The 14,141-nt window shown below is 37.7% G+C and overlaps 1 protein-coding gene across 4 annotated transcripts in view; it reads left to right on the forward strand.

Moving 5' to 3' along the window:
• Positions 1-14,141, forward strand: part of CCDC170 (coiled-coil domain containing 170) — a 47,079-nt gene that overhangs the window by 12,411 nt on the left and 20,527 nt on the right. For all 4 annotated transcript variants that reach the window (XM_040599038.1, XM_040599036.1, XM_040599037.1 and 1 more), the window contains exons 5-7: positions 2,927-3,071; positions 4,908-5,093; positions 13,819-14,136. In XM_040599038.1, the coding sequence (XP_040454972.1) occupies positions 2,927-3,071; positions 4,908-5,093; positions 13,819-14,136 (649 nt within the window). The remainder of the gene's footprint in view (positions 1-2,926; positions 3,072-4,907; positions 5,094-13,818; positions 14,137-14,141) is intronic.

Genomic DNA, 14,141 nt, shown 5'->3' on the forward strand with positions numbered 1-14,141 from the left:
TTTAGATACGATCCAAAAGTAAGTGAGGAGATAGTTAAGCCAAAAAGTATATTATGTATCCTAGCAACATAGACAACATGACAGTCTCTGACATAATGATTGTTAAGATTCTTTGAAAAGCTACTTCTGGGAGAAAAAATAAAGAAGAAAAAAAGGAAGAAAATGCTCCTGTCCTGTTTGCCTAACACACTGGGAGAAAACTGCCAAAATACTAGTATCATACTCGCATATCATTGTTGCAGTGATATGATCAATTTTATGTAGCATAAAACTGTGCTGTCACTCCCAGTGCAGTCCTGGCTGCTCTGTTTTGCCCATGACGCTTGTGTCAGCACTTCTGTTTGTGTTGCTGTGTAGTGATTGGGACCAGGGAACTGCTTCAAGACAGAAGTGAGCAAAATAAAAAGCTTAATTTCCAGCTCTACCAGTCCCAGATCTGGTTCACTGTGTGCATGGAGAGTACCACTAGAGTGCTGGTAAAAGGGGAGGGACAAAGGGAAGTTGAATCTGCTCTTTTTGGAAGGAACAAACGTGTTGGATTGGTCATGAGCCTACAGTGTATGCTTTCAAAGCTTTTTCTCATCCTCAGCTAATGGCTACATGTGTCACTTAATGAGCTTTAGTCGCTTAGTCTGGGCACCTTAGTAGTACATGGCACATGACTAGTCCTATATTAGGTATTTGAGAAAGATTTTCACTGAAAACCACTAATAAAAGGTAAGAGAAAGGCATGAAATGCACGTTTACATTCTATACCTAGGGATATAGTAAAAAATGTGTAATGAATTTTCTGACTAGTTTCCAAGATGTACACGTCTCTGATTGAAAAGGATGCTTTTCTACTCAACATGTCTATTGCCAAGGTATTTTTAGAGCTTGAACTGTGAAAAGCTGCTTTTTTTTCCCCCCTTTTTTTCCTCCCCTTCTCTTTGCTCATTAGTTCTGAAGAGCCAGCAAAACTGTGAAAGAGCTGCATTCTACTTTTTTGTACCTGATTGCCTATTTTCTAGGTGCTTAGACCTTTATGGCCCCACTGGAGGTAATTATGTTATTTGCAGAGTTGCCAAGTACATGCTTTGTACTTCAGGTTGTTTATTTTTAGCAGGTATAGTTCTGTGTGTGGTGTGCCTTCATTTTTCAGAGCCACAGAACAGTTTGCAGGGTTGATGGTCAATCTCATACATATAGGCATGTATGTACGACGTGTCTGGAACCTCATGCCTTTTCACTTCTGATATATCCCTCCTCAGGACAGCAGCTCAGTAACCATCCCACAGCTTAATTTTGCTGGGGCTATAGAGGAGAGGGAAGTGCCTGGAGGTGAGGAAGCTGTAAAGCACTTGTTTCTTGAAGGCCAGTGCCTGCTGCAGAAGGCAGAGCTCTTTTGGTTCGTGCTGTGTGCTGTGCAGCAGCACATGGAAATACCCTTGTCTTGTCCAGAGCAGTAATTAAGGTTTTCCATCATTCTCTGTTATTTTTCTGCTCTCTTCCACTTTGCAGTGTTGGCAGCTGTGCTAATCTCCCTCCTAAGGCAACGTTTTAAATTTTTTCATGGACCATCTCTTTTGCTTAGTGATTTATAACCATTTAATGCATGTGTTTGCACTCATTGTGTGTTTCCTATAGGAGTCTCATGCTGCTTTTTGATTATGGAGTGATGCTCTGTTGCCTGGAGAGAAAGAAATCAGAAATGAAAAAGAATGAGTCCAGAAATTACTAACGTGCCCACCTTGAAAACTGAGAATAGTTATATGCTCTAATAAATGAGTTTTAATAAAATATTTCCTCTAGACAGATGTTTGGTGATACCTCATGTTTCATTTTATTCTAGTATTCAAATCTTTGTGAGAACGCTCAGCAGTTTTGTCTCTTGCCACTCTACCACTAAGTACCTCTCTCATGGGTGTTATCTGAAAGGTATTGGAATTGATACTTGGATTATACTAATGGTCATTTTGAGCTTTATTTGGTTGGCTATTTTTGTTAATCTGTTCCTTTGTAGTTTTTCAGAAGTGATGCTCAGCATTGCAGCATCGTGAGCAAGATTTGAATCTATGTATTTGCTACCTGTGCAGACTGTGGCAATGCTTGTTTGCTGGGCTTGTCTTTGTCCCTGGCAATGGGAGGGTTGTAACCACATTTATGCTAATGAGTTAAACTGACTGCTCTGGTTGTTTGTTCTTATAAAACATTCACAAACTGCTGGTAAGGCTGATGACACATGTTTCACGTGGGTATGTATCTGCATGAAAGGTGCCTTCTGAAATTGATGAAATTGATGATAAAAAGCTGCCTTTTCTTCATACTTTTGTGGTAGTCCCTTAATATTTTCTTTTTTAATCTATCCCTTTCATGGGTAGTGTTACACTGCAGAAGACTGTATTACAGCAAAGTTCTGTCTCCCATCTCTGCTGGTAAACTCTTTGCAGGTACTTGTACTGATGTCCTATGCTTCTATTAGTCCAGAAGGACTTCTCTTTCCCCAGAATTTGTTCATCAGCACTATTAGCTTCATTAGAGAGAGGATGTAAAGTGCTTTTAGCATATTTTACTAGAATTTTACCACTCTCTTCTCCCTTAATTTTTCTAAGCTTTTGCTTGCAGCCTCCATTTTTCAGTATCTTGAGAGCACTGTTTATTAACATCACCTAGATCTTGTGTTTTATTGAGATACTGTGCTGAGAATGAGGTTGGGATCATAGAAGATTCTTTGAAGTGCTAATCAAAAGCAAAGATGAAGAAATGTTTACACTTAAGGAAATAAAAGTTATATGTATGAACAGATATAGAGATTTATATGTAACTTTTAATATTCATTTTGTGGTATGCAGAAGCTAGCAATAATCTTGGGATAATGTCTTTTGCCTAGAATTCTGTTTCAGAGAACATTCATCCTGATGTGTGGTTTTCTTTTCTGTCCGATTAGTAAAAATTTGAATGAATGCAAAGAAAGCACGACTCAAGTTTCTAAAATCCGCAGAAAGTATGAAGAGCTCCTTACACAGCTGTCTGGATTCTTGGACACAGACATCAGAGAAAAAGAGAAACCACAGGAACATTTAATGTCAAAGGTGATTATGTGTAGGCAAGGATTTCTGTATAGCAATTTAATAGAAGAATATTTGGTTGTTAAATAATTATTTATTTATTAAAATAAATAATAGTTATAATAAATATTTATTTATAAATATTTGTGGTAAATAATGATTTGCAGACAGTGCTATCATTTAAGACATTTATTTAGTTTTTTTTCCCCTGTTGGGCTGATTTTCAAAGGTGCTGAACACTAATAGACCTCAGTGAACTCGGTCTGCTCTTACTTGCATAAATATTTTATCAGCCTGTATTTCCCAAGTACAACCCTGATTAGATACTTGTTTGAAAGCTTTCCTGAAAACCTTAACACTGGGAGTCACTAGGTGACGTGTAAACTAGATCTTAACGCTTATCTTGAGCTGACATACCGTTAAATAGAAACATCTGAAATGGCACACCCTAAAACTACCTTAACTATGCTCTGTAACAAATGCTGTAAATAACTGTGTGGGTTTTTTGAGACTTAGTCACAACACTTTATTATTTCTCTTCAGAATACTTCTGAAATTTCAAAAACTAAGCTTCCATTTAGAAAAGAAAAATAATTTTTGTACTCTTAACCTTTACTGATGCTGCTGAAGGAGATTTTATCCTAATTTTTTGTATTCTCGTGTTCTGTCTAGTCTTTGCTGTCCTGATATTTCTTACCTAATATGCTCCCAAGTGATGTTGGGAAATTCTGTTTCATTATATTAATATTATTATAAGAGTTCCAGCTATAAGGAAAACTTAAAAAATGAAGATTATCTAGTTATGTATCACATTGATTTCTTAAAATACTTGTCCTCGTAATACTACAAGCATATTGAAATTGTAACAGATACTCTAACAAAACTTGGCTAGTTGTCATTAGAAGCAAAGAGATTTGTGTTAAACTGTAACTCTTACATGCTTTAAGTTGAGGAAATAACTGGATTTTAAGGGAGAAGTATATGTTGATGTATTGTTTTAGCAATGTGGTAATAAATCTAGTTGGAAAATCTAATATGTGCTGAAAAGTGTGTGCATTAGGAAAACTTAGCAACTAATTTTTCTGTTTGGGGTCAAGGCACGTCTATTTCGCTTCATTTCCCACATTCCCCCACATCCCCATATAACAGAATTGATCTGGCTTAGTTTTAACAAATGTCTTACCGGTAGGAGTCAGGATACATTTGTTACGTTATGCACTCTTTGAAGTGACCACATTAATGTATTCCACTTCTTGGAAATAGCATAATGTATGAAAACAGTCCTAGAATCCTCCTGGAAACAACTCCTTTTTGCAAGGTTTTAGCTGCTCAGAACAGCAGCCCACCAGGTATTTGGCCCTGCTCTTGAGTATGCTTATGAAATAGTTGTTGCTAACTCAAATCTCCCATGTCTAAAAAATTTCAAGCATAAAATGCAGCTTTTATTTTCTCATTCCAAATGAGAGGCACACATTTTAAAAGGCCAGACTGAAATGGTCTGCTTTTCACATGAAGTTAGCTACATGATCTGTTTTCATTTTCTGACCTGCTTCAGGTCGGGCACAGACATGCAGTGACAGTAGCTCTCCACCTGTTTAATAGATCATAGAGATTGTGTGGGAGTAAATCTGAACCACATTACACTAAGGTGTGGGCATCTGGTGGGAATATGGTTCTCTTTTTAGTTTTCTTTCTACTCTTTTTAGAAAGGAGTAGTAGAATGCAATTATAAATTTGACCTAGGGGTCACCAGAAACACCATGTCTTTATTTGGATGATTAGGAGCAGTTATACTGGGATGAATATATATCGTTGTGAAGTGCTTTAAAAAAGTTACCAGTATTTTAATTGTTTCTCTAGGTCTCTGAAATCTGTAAAGAAAATCTGACACTAAAAGATCAGGTTGCTGCTCTTCAAGAAGCTATCAATACCCATGAGATGGAATCAAGAGCTAATAGAGAAACTATCATGAGGCTTGTTTCAGAAGTGACTAAGGAGCAAAAGAAGGCAGCAGGATACTATCAGGACATGGAAAAACTCAGTAAGGTACATAATTGCATGACATGTATGTTTGTCTATTTTTCAAATGTTTTCTCAAAATTTCAAATTAATTTCCAATAGGAATTTTATGAGAAAAAATGCTTCTGAAAAGCTGGTGAGTAGGGTCTTTCCTAAAAAGGACATTTTTCTCAGGTTATTTTCAACTTTTTGAAAGCTTCACAATATATGGAGATTAAACGATAACATTGTGTAAAATAGATCTGGATTTAGATTTGATGCCTTCTGGTGATGCTTGCAAACTTGTATTTTTGCTTCCTTTGTATCGTAGCCTTTTCGGTGCTTGCACAAACATGTAAAGAAACAGACTTTTATACAGTTAATGAGTATATCTGAGGCACGAGCATGGAACCATGAAAAAATGTTCTTTTAAATATTATTTATGTGATAATACAAGTTTTCTGAGGTTTCTTCTACTCAGTTTCTGTAAAAAGTCTAATGAGAAATTGAAAGGAATTGATAAGACGCTATTTTATTCTTTCTCTTAAGGAACTTGAAGTGTCTTGGCTTCCAGGTGCCCTAGATTATCTTTTCACTGAGTTATAAACTTGTGTTTCGTAACTGTAAATACTCAGTTGGCTCATATCCAAGAAGTTGTAGCCAGCAGGATTGCTCTTGCAGGAAAGCACTGCTTTGCTGTGGGGAACCCATAGAGGAAACCTGTGCAGCAGAAATGGTGGGGAAATGAGAAATGTAATTTAAGCTGCAAGTCAAGTATTCACCAAACTCATCTAGGTATGATTTCGAAAGGAAAAGGATGTAATTTAAGGATTTACTTGCTCCAGAATAACTCACCATTAAGAGGTTTTGTACACAAAGGACAGGTGAACAAAGTGAGCTTCTGTAGCAGTTTTCCTTACTGCTTTGTACTTTGAGTGGTAACTGTGGAAAGGGAGCAGTTTACTAAAACCGTAATGAAAATTCCCTGCAAGTACTAGAGCAGTGTGGTTAAAGCTGATGGCCAGAAAAGAAATTAGGAGAAGAAACAGACTGCCACATTGCAGCTGAGTTGTGTGTAACTGAGTTTGTAGACGTTTTTGACATAAAGGCAACCTTGTGCAAGTAAGTTTTCAAATGTAATATTACACACCACCTCCACCCCCCCACCCCGCATTGCTTTTTTTCCTGAACAGAATACCACCACCATACACCTTAAAGGATATAGTGTTCTGGTTTGGTTGTAGGCAAAACGCTTAGGAAATGAGAAATAGCTGACAGTGTGCTCTGGAGAAGAAAGAATTTCTTGTAGAGAAAATAAATGTGAAGTACTGCAAGGGTCATAAATTTTACTAAATGTTGAAAATACTTCTTACCAAGCTGTGTAAAATTTTCTGAGACTCAAATGGGCCTGAGAGAACCTGCACCAAAAACTTCAACAGGTCCTTTTTGAGAACATTGTGTTCTCATACTTCACTTCAAACTCGGGTATGTGAGCAGAGTGTAGCTTGCTCACTAAGCCAGCCAGAATCAGGAGATGTTGTAAACCAAGATGAGGGCTTCATTTGTGACTTGTTTAGCAAGTTTGCTCTGACTGCCAAAAATTTTCCAAAGTTGAGCTAGTTTATGAAAAATATTTTCCTATCGTTATTGTGGATATGCCAAATATATAATTTATTTAACCCATTTTACAGATTATTAGCATTGCCTCTCAAATGAAGTGTATGCCATCAGGGCTTATATTTAGATGCTTATATCTAGATGCTGCAGATTCCTCCAGCGCTGTTCCGGTTTATCTGCTTAAATTTGCAGATACTGAGTAAATCTGTTGAGAAGGTTTTGTGTTTCCAAAAGCCTATTAAGAAATTCAGTAATGAAAAAATAAGTAAAAACCAAAAAATGCTTTAAATCCATATATCTAAAAACAGGCATCCCCTGTTCCCCTGATGGGTGTCTTACTAGGTTCCAAGAAGGGCATTCATGGTATAAAGCTGGTTTGACTTTGTCAGATTCTTTGCTGCACAGTTTAAGCATATGAACAGAGCTGTACGTTTGCAACATGTTCCCCTGTGATGGTGAAAAGCGTAAATCCATACTGTTCCTGTGCCAGGAGACACACACAATTTTCTATCAAAATTCTTCCTAAGTGTATAGAGGCTGTCACACTGTTCTGCCCGTCTTCTCCAGCAAGTCTCAGCCACCACTCTGTTCCCTGCCGCCTCTGAATCATTGCCAGTTTTTCTTGCCAGGTAGTTCTTCAATCCTGCTACTTGGGATTTCTATGAACTCCCTCTCTTGACCAGGTGCCTTTCTGTATGTCTCAGGAGGAGGGAGCAATCTAATGATCAATTAAACAGATTGTAGAATCTGAAATTCTTGATGAAGAGAATGAAAGCCAGTTGGTTATGTTTTAAGGTTAATACGTGACAATAATCCAGAATGTTCTTTAGTATATTTGATACTTGAGTATTTGGTGCAGGTAGCTGGTTTTCATTTGAGGAACATTAGCAAGCGAACGGTATCTGCAGCCTCACTGCATCACAGCAGCAAACAGCGAACAGAAACTAATGCAAGTAACAAAAGTAAGCCACTAAGCTGTTTTTGTTGTAATGTATTAGTTTTCTTTTAGAGTTTTGAACTTCTCATATTTCTGACTGAATATTCCAAGAGCTTGCTTCTGCAATTCTGTAAATATTGTGCGTACCTTTATTCTGGCAGTGCTGGATATCAACTCCACATTTGATGGAAAATAACTTTTAAATGTGGCCCAGATTTCTAGACTGAGGATCAGAAGATCTGATCTTTTTTTATGTCCAGATGGTGGTTATTAGTTATGATAATTATAATTACAGAATTATAACATTCTATGAGAATGTCTGTAGGTCCTTGTAAAATGTCTTACTTGCTCTAACCAAGTTTCTTTCTTGTATTTAATAAATCCCTATATGATACTTATTTAGAGGTACAGAATATGATGCCTGTATTCTTCTTCCAGATGAATTCTTACACCAGCTACATCTCCGGTTACCACTGCTAAACCACAAGGACTGTAAACTAACTTGCTCTTATCTCTCATCTTCTCTGATGATTCAACCTGGAAATATTTGTGATGTCTGCAGAAATCTCTCCCTAATGTGTATTTTCTTAATGATATCTTATAAACAACGACAAGCAAAACCCCCCTGTGTTCTGAGAAACTCATTACTTCATCTATTGGGACAAGAAAAACCCAAACCCATTTGGTTGTGTCTCCTACAATCAAAGTATTTTGGTATATTAAAAATGTAGGCATGTTTATAGAGTTTAATCAGTTTCCTTAAATAATAATTACATATTTTAATTAACTATATTTTCATACAATCAAATGATTGTATAATGAATTTATACTGATTACATACTACTAAGATTTTATTAATAACATAGTTTACTAGAAGTCAGTAGTAAATAGAACCATGGGATTGTTTAGGTTGGAGAAGACCTTTGAGATCATTGAGTCCAACTGCAAACCTAGCATTGCCAAGTCTACCGCTAAACCATGTCCCTAAGTGACACATCTGCAGGTCTTTTAAATACTTCCAGGGATGGTGACTCAACCACTTCCCTGGGCAGCCTGTTCCAATGCTTGACAGCTCTTCCACTGAAGACATTTTTCCTAATATACAATGTAAACTTCCCCTGGTGCAACTTGAGGCCATTTCTCCTTGTCCCATTGCTTTTTAATGGGGGGAGAAGAAACAGACACCTGCTCTGCTACAACCTCCTATCAGGCGGCTGTAGAGAGTGACAAGGTCCCCCCTGAGCCTCCTTTTCTCCAGGCTAAACAACTCCAGTTCCCTCAGCCGCTCCCCATCAGACTTGTGCTCCAGACCATTCCCCAGCTCCGTTGCCTGTCTCTGGGCATCACATTTGCTAACTTCCAGTCCACTGGGACCTCCCCAGTTAGCCAGGACTGCAGATAAGTGATTGGAAGTGGCTTGGTGAGCACTTCTGCCAGCTCTCAGTACCCTTGGGTGGATCCGATCACACCTCATAGACTTGTGTGTGTCTCAGTGCTGTAGCAGGTCACTGACCATTTCCTCTTGGATTATGGGGGCTTCATACTGCTCCCTGTCACTGTCTTCCAGCTCGGGGGGCTGGGTACCTGGAGAACAACTGGACTGAGACAAAGAAAGGCATTAAATACCTCAGCCTTTTTGTCATCATTTGTCACTGAAACAATTTGTCATGCTTTTCCCCCACATCCAATAAAGGATTATGATATACAAGTTCAAACATCCTTCTCTAATTACCCACTTAAATGATTGAACCTAAATACTTTGCTTTTCAAAAGTAGATGAAAGCCCAAAAGCCTAAAGTTTCCTTTGAAAGATTAACAAGGGCATTGGTTAACACACAGCTGCTCCAAGAAATAAAAGGGAGGAGATGGACTTGTGGTTGTGACAGGGGTTGTAGAGTGATAGATACTGGTGAAGGACTGCAGTTATGTAGGAATCTGCTACGACAGGTGAAATAATTGTTGATTAAGCTGCGTGAGTGGCCAGTAGCTGGTTAGGCATACAGAGATACTTTTAGCCATGCATCCTTTCAGCTTCCATCAGTCTGGGACTTCTGGATTCAAAGGCTGCATCTCCACGTTAACAGCTGATGCTACTTACTGTATGACACAGTATGAACGTTTCACATAAAATCTCATGAAAGGCCTTTAGTAAGTAGCCCTGCCATTCTTAGTGAATTTTGACTAAAAATAATCAGTATTTCCTCCAGTTCTGTACATGAGACAGCTGTATTGCCACCATCCAGGTAAGGCTGTGGACACTGTCTCTGTGTGTCTGTTGCTGTTAAAGGTCTGAACTCCCTGGGCAGAGCCTCGGATGTCTCGTGAGCTTTAACGTCTGTATCCACCTTCTTACAATGTTGTATTTCTCTTTCATTGGAAGTGAAAAACTTGTGTTTCATTTCTCTGTTTTTTTTGCTTTTCCTGTAGCAAATCTTTGGTTTCATGTTTCCATAAATTCCTGATTGCATTTACTATATTTTAAAGTTCTAATTGTTCTTAAATCTGAGAAAATCCCAGTCTCTTTAAAGTAAGCATGACAATGTCACTGTTACTAAAAGTGTCTTTGAATTTCTTTTCTTTTGTTCTGTAAACACAGTAGGATCTTGACTCCACAGAAGTCAGTGGAACTTCTGCCACCAGTTTAGGTGGGCCTGGGATTTCCCCTGGAATATGTTAGGTACAAAGCTGATATTAAGTATGAAAATAGATTTCATAAGAGTAATCTGTCTTACAGTTTTTCTGTGAAAATAATAATTTTGTTTGATATTTTTTTAAAATTACATGGAGTGTGCACAATCGATACAATATATTTTAATAGCATAACGTACGTATTGTTGTAATTTTGATGGATAACTAATTCAGGAAGAGCTATAGAGGCTGGTCTAGTTGATAACCTCTTCATGAAAAATTTTACAACAGTTTAGACTGATCAGGAGAGAATGAGTTTCTCTGACATATTTGGTGCAGCTTCCCCGTTGCTTTAGCCATGGCTGAGATGATTAGTGGAGTTCAGGAGGAGAATGTCCACATAGTTTGTCCACAGGGCTGCTGGGTGATGCAGGCTGTGTGGTTTGGTGGCTGTGGTCTATGTACAGCCTATGGGGAAACATCTCCGTTTTAACCTGAACAGCAAATGATGATTCGGTTTCCCTTCCAGTGGGAAATTGTTTTAGGAGCTACTCCATCTGTAGGAATAGTGAAAGACAGAAATGGATGCTGTTGGTTCCTGAGAGATTGTTAATTAAAGCTTCACAGCTCTCCAGAGGGCTCAATGGTAGGGGAGCCTTCATACCACCCTCTCTTCTGCAGGTGTTTTGTGGGAAGACCTTTGCAGAGCTTCTGAAGCTGAACATTGCCAAACTTGCAAGAACCCGAGCTTGATTCCAACATGTAAATCACTAAGAAAATGTGATCGATTACTTTTTAGTATTGGAAGCCAAGAGATTTTAAAGATTCATGTAAATAAAAATAAATTTGCTCAGCAACTTAAAATGGAACAAAGCCATTCCTAGGGCCAAAAATTTCTGTACAAAAAAGAGAGGTTTTGTACTTTCTTTGCTACTTTTTTTTCCTTTAGAAGTTAAGATAAAAGCTGGTGTTGGACATAAAAACAGATATTATAATAACCTCATCTGCAAAGCCACAATAGTTGCTTTTTTAGTAGGGTGTGGCATACTTTTGTAATGTCATACATGCAAAATAATTAGAGAAAACCCATTTTTACAGCCTCTTTTAATATATTGGATTAGATCAAAATAAAGATTTTAGTTTTTGCAGTGTATGGTTAGGTAAATGAGCAATTAAATTTGTGTTTACTTACAACCATAATAAAATGCTACAGTGCTTTTGGGATGTGAACCTGTGGTGTTTTCTCTGAATCTGTTTCGGTTGTGCTGGTGAGTTTTTTTTTGTTTGCCGTTTTTTTTTTTTTTTTTTTTTTTTTTTTTTTTGTTGTTGTTGTTGCTGTATTTTTTTTCTTTAGGAAAAGAGAACTGGAAGAAGTAATTCAAAGCTCTTGAAAACTAAGTTTAACTACCTGAATCACTTTGGAGTAGGTAGTGTTCACTCAGATGTTCTAGAGATATTAAAAGTTGAAATAGATGAATTATTATAGTATGTAATCTGACACTTAAAACTGCCTCTGAAATAGTGACTAATTTGACTAGTATCCACTTGTACACTAATAATGTACAACATTATTGTTAGATTATTTTTTATTATATGATTGTTATATGATTATCATGAATATCATGAATATCATTAGATCATCATCATTATAAGATGAAACAACAGGCCAACAGACCTTTTATATGTATAGTACATTCTAGTTGGAATCTTGAGAAATATGAAAGTATACAGTATAGTAAGAGTTATCACAGCTTTAAAAAAATGCATTGTAGTTATTAAGATCAATAGAGTGAGGATATGTATTAATATGTATTATTACTGAAAAGATCTTATGCCTTGTTTCCTCTTTTGTCTGTCTCTTTAATGTGAATTATCTCCCTGATTTTGTTTTGCAGTGTTAAATACAGCTCCTTTAGCCATTCCCTATAAAAAAGCCCCTCCCTCTGCTTAAAAGACAGAAATAATTTTCGCCAACTTTGCAGCTTGAATGCATTTTCTGTGAATGCAGCTGACCTAATATTGAACTCATGAGGGGACCTTGCCAGTGTCTTGTGCAATGGTCTGGGTACTCTTACACCTTCACTAGTCTAGTGCAGGTAGGGTGCCACCAGGTGAGCCTGGTTAGACTGTGTCCCCCAGCCTGAGTGGGTAACTTTAAGTACAGCGCTATGCTGTATGAGCCCTTTTGCTCAGGTCTTGGATAGCTGAAGAACCTTTGGTTCTGCTTTCTATGTCTGCAGGTGGGCACAGCCATGGTAGATTTGCTCCATCTCTGGTATCTAACAACTTGTCACTGACATAGTCTACCCTGCCTAAATCCACCTAATGTCTAATTCTTTTTTCTTTGAACATTAATTTCCATAATTACTCCTGTTTTCAAAATTTACGATCTGTCAATGTTGGGTAACTTTTTGACCCTACAAGTTGCATACTGAAACATTCATATAGTTCAGAGCCATGGGACATCAGCCATGAATGCTGAGGAGCCAAAGAGAAAACACAAGCTGTTGCTGTTCCATCCTTTCAGTCTTCTGTGGTGGAAGTTCTTTTATCTGTCTGCACTGATCACTTGGGGTTTGCTTCTACTTGGGATACCACTTTTACATGTCACAGTCCCTAAATTTCCTGGATAGTGTTCAACACACATGCTGACCTTGCCAAAGCCAGGCAGTGTAAATTCAAGAGAGAGGTTTCAAGGAGGATTGGTCAGAATTTTTATATTTTGAGGTTTACAGCTTTTCATTATGTAAATTGCTTGTCTTTTTTTTTTAATGTTTGGGCATCAACAGGCTTGCGGTTCTTTATTTTATATCTTGATCTTTTGATTCAACTGTGTTTTCAGATACTCACAATTTGAAACAAGATCTAAAATTTCTTCTTTGAGGTGAAATTGGTATTTGAGCACTTGCATCTTCTTTTATTCTGTCTTAATGTCATAATCTTTTTTTGTTTGACCCCTCACTTCCCATTTCTGTGTATAAAGAAGCTCAGGAATTTTTGTCACATTCAGGTAAGTTGATCCCGAGATCACCTCTAATTCTGCTCTTAACACTATATTCAAAGAATTCGCATTCTTTTGATGAGCCCTGAACTGGTCAGGCAGTTGGACTAGATGATCATTGTAGGTCCCTTCCAACTAAAACTTTCTTTTCTGGCCTATCCCATGCCATGCCATGCCATGCCATCCCATCCCATCCTTTTCCCTCCAAGATGAAGTACTTTGGCTTTATTTGTGTTATATCTTGTTTATAATTTGTTTTCTAAGTCATATTATTTGAATGAAAAAATAAGATAGCAATAGTTTTACAATAAAAAAATCAGGTTTTGCCTACCTACAAATTTTATCCATGTACTACTTCTTGCAGGCTATTGCAATAGATTAGTCTATACTGTAATTGCAGGAGGCTTTGGGCTTTCACCAGTTTCAGTGGGAGTTCTCCTATGAGGCCCTGACGTCGAGCCCATATGAGCCATATGGGTCCTACCTTCTCTATCTGCAGTACCTGCTTCTCATTTATTCCCTGCTTTGTGTGTGGAGGGGAGGGGTTGTAACAAATTTTAAAGCCTAGTTTAATCTTTCATGTATTTTAGGATCTTGATAGTGCTATAATAGGGAAACGGAGTTTGGAGATGGAGATCAGAAGCCTCCAAGATAAACTGTCTACTAACCAGAAAGATCTGGATACCTCAAAGCGGGAACTGCACAATGTGAAGAAATCTTTCAGTGAGCTGGATGGAAGCTTGAAGAGCAGCAGAGAAGAGGCCAGGACTGCTCAGAGCTCTTTAGTGGCTTTTAAAGAGCAAATTGCTACCCTGCTCAGCGGTGGATCTGCGTTAGTTAAACCTTCTGAGAAGGCCATTTTGGAAAGGATCCAAGAAATAAATTGCAAGGAGGAAAGTAAAGAAATAGTAAG

This window comes from Falco naumanni, chromosome 6 (assembly GCF_017639655.2).
Source record: "Falco naumanni isolate bFalNau1 chromosome 6, bFalNau1.pat, whole genome shotgun sequence".
Lineage (NCBI taxonomy): Eukaryota > Metazoa > Chordata > Aves > Falconiformes > Falconidae > Falco > Falco naumanni.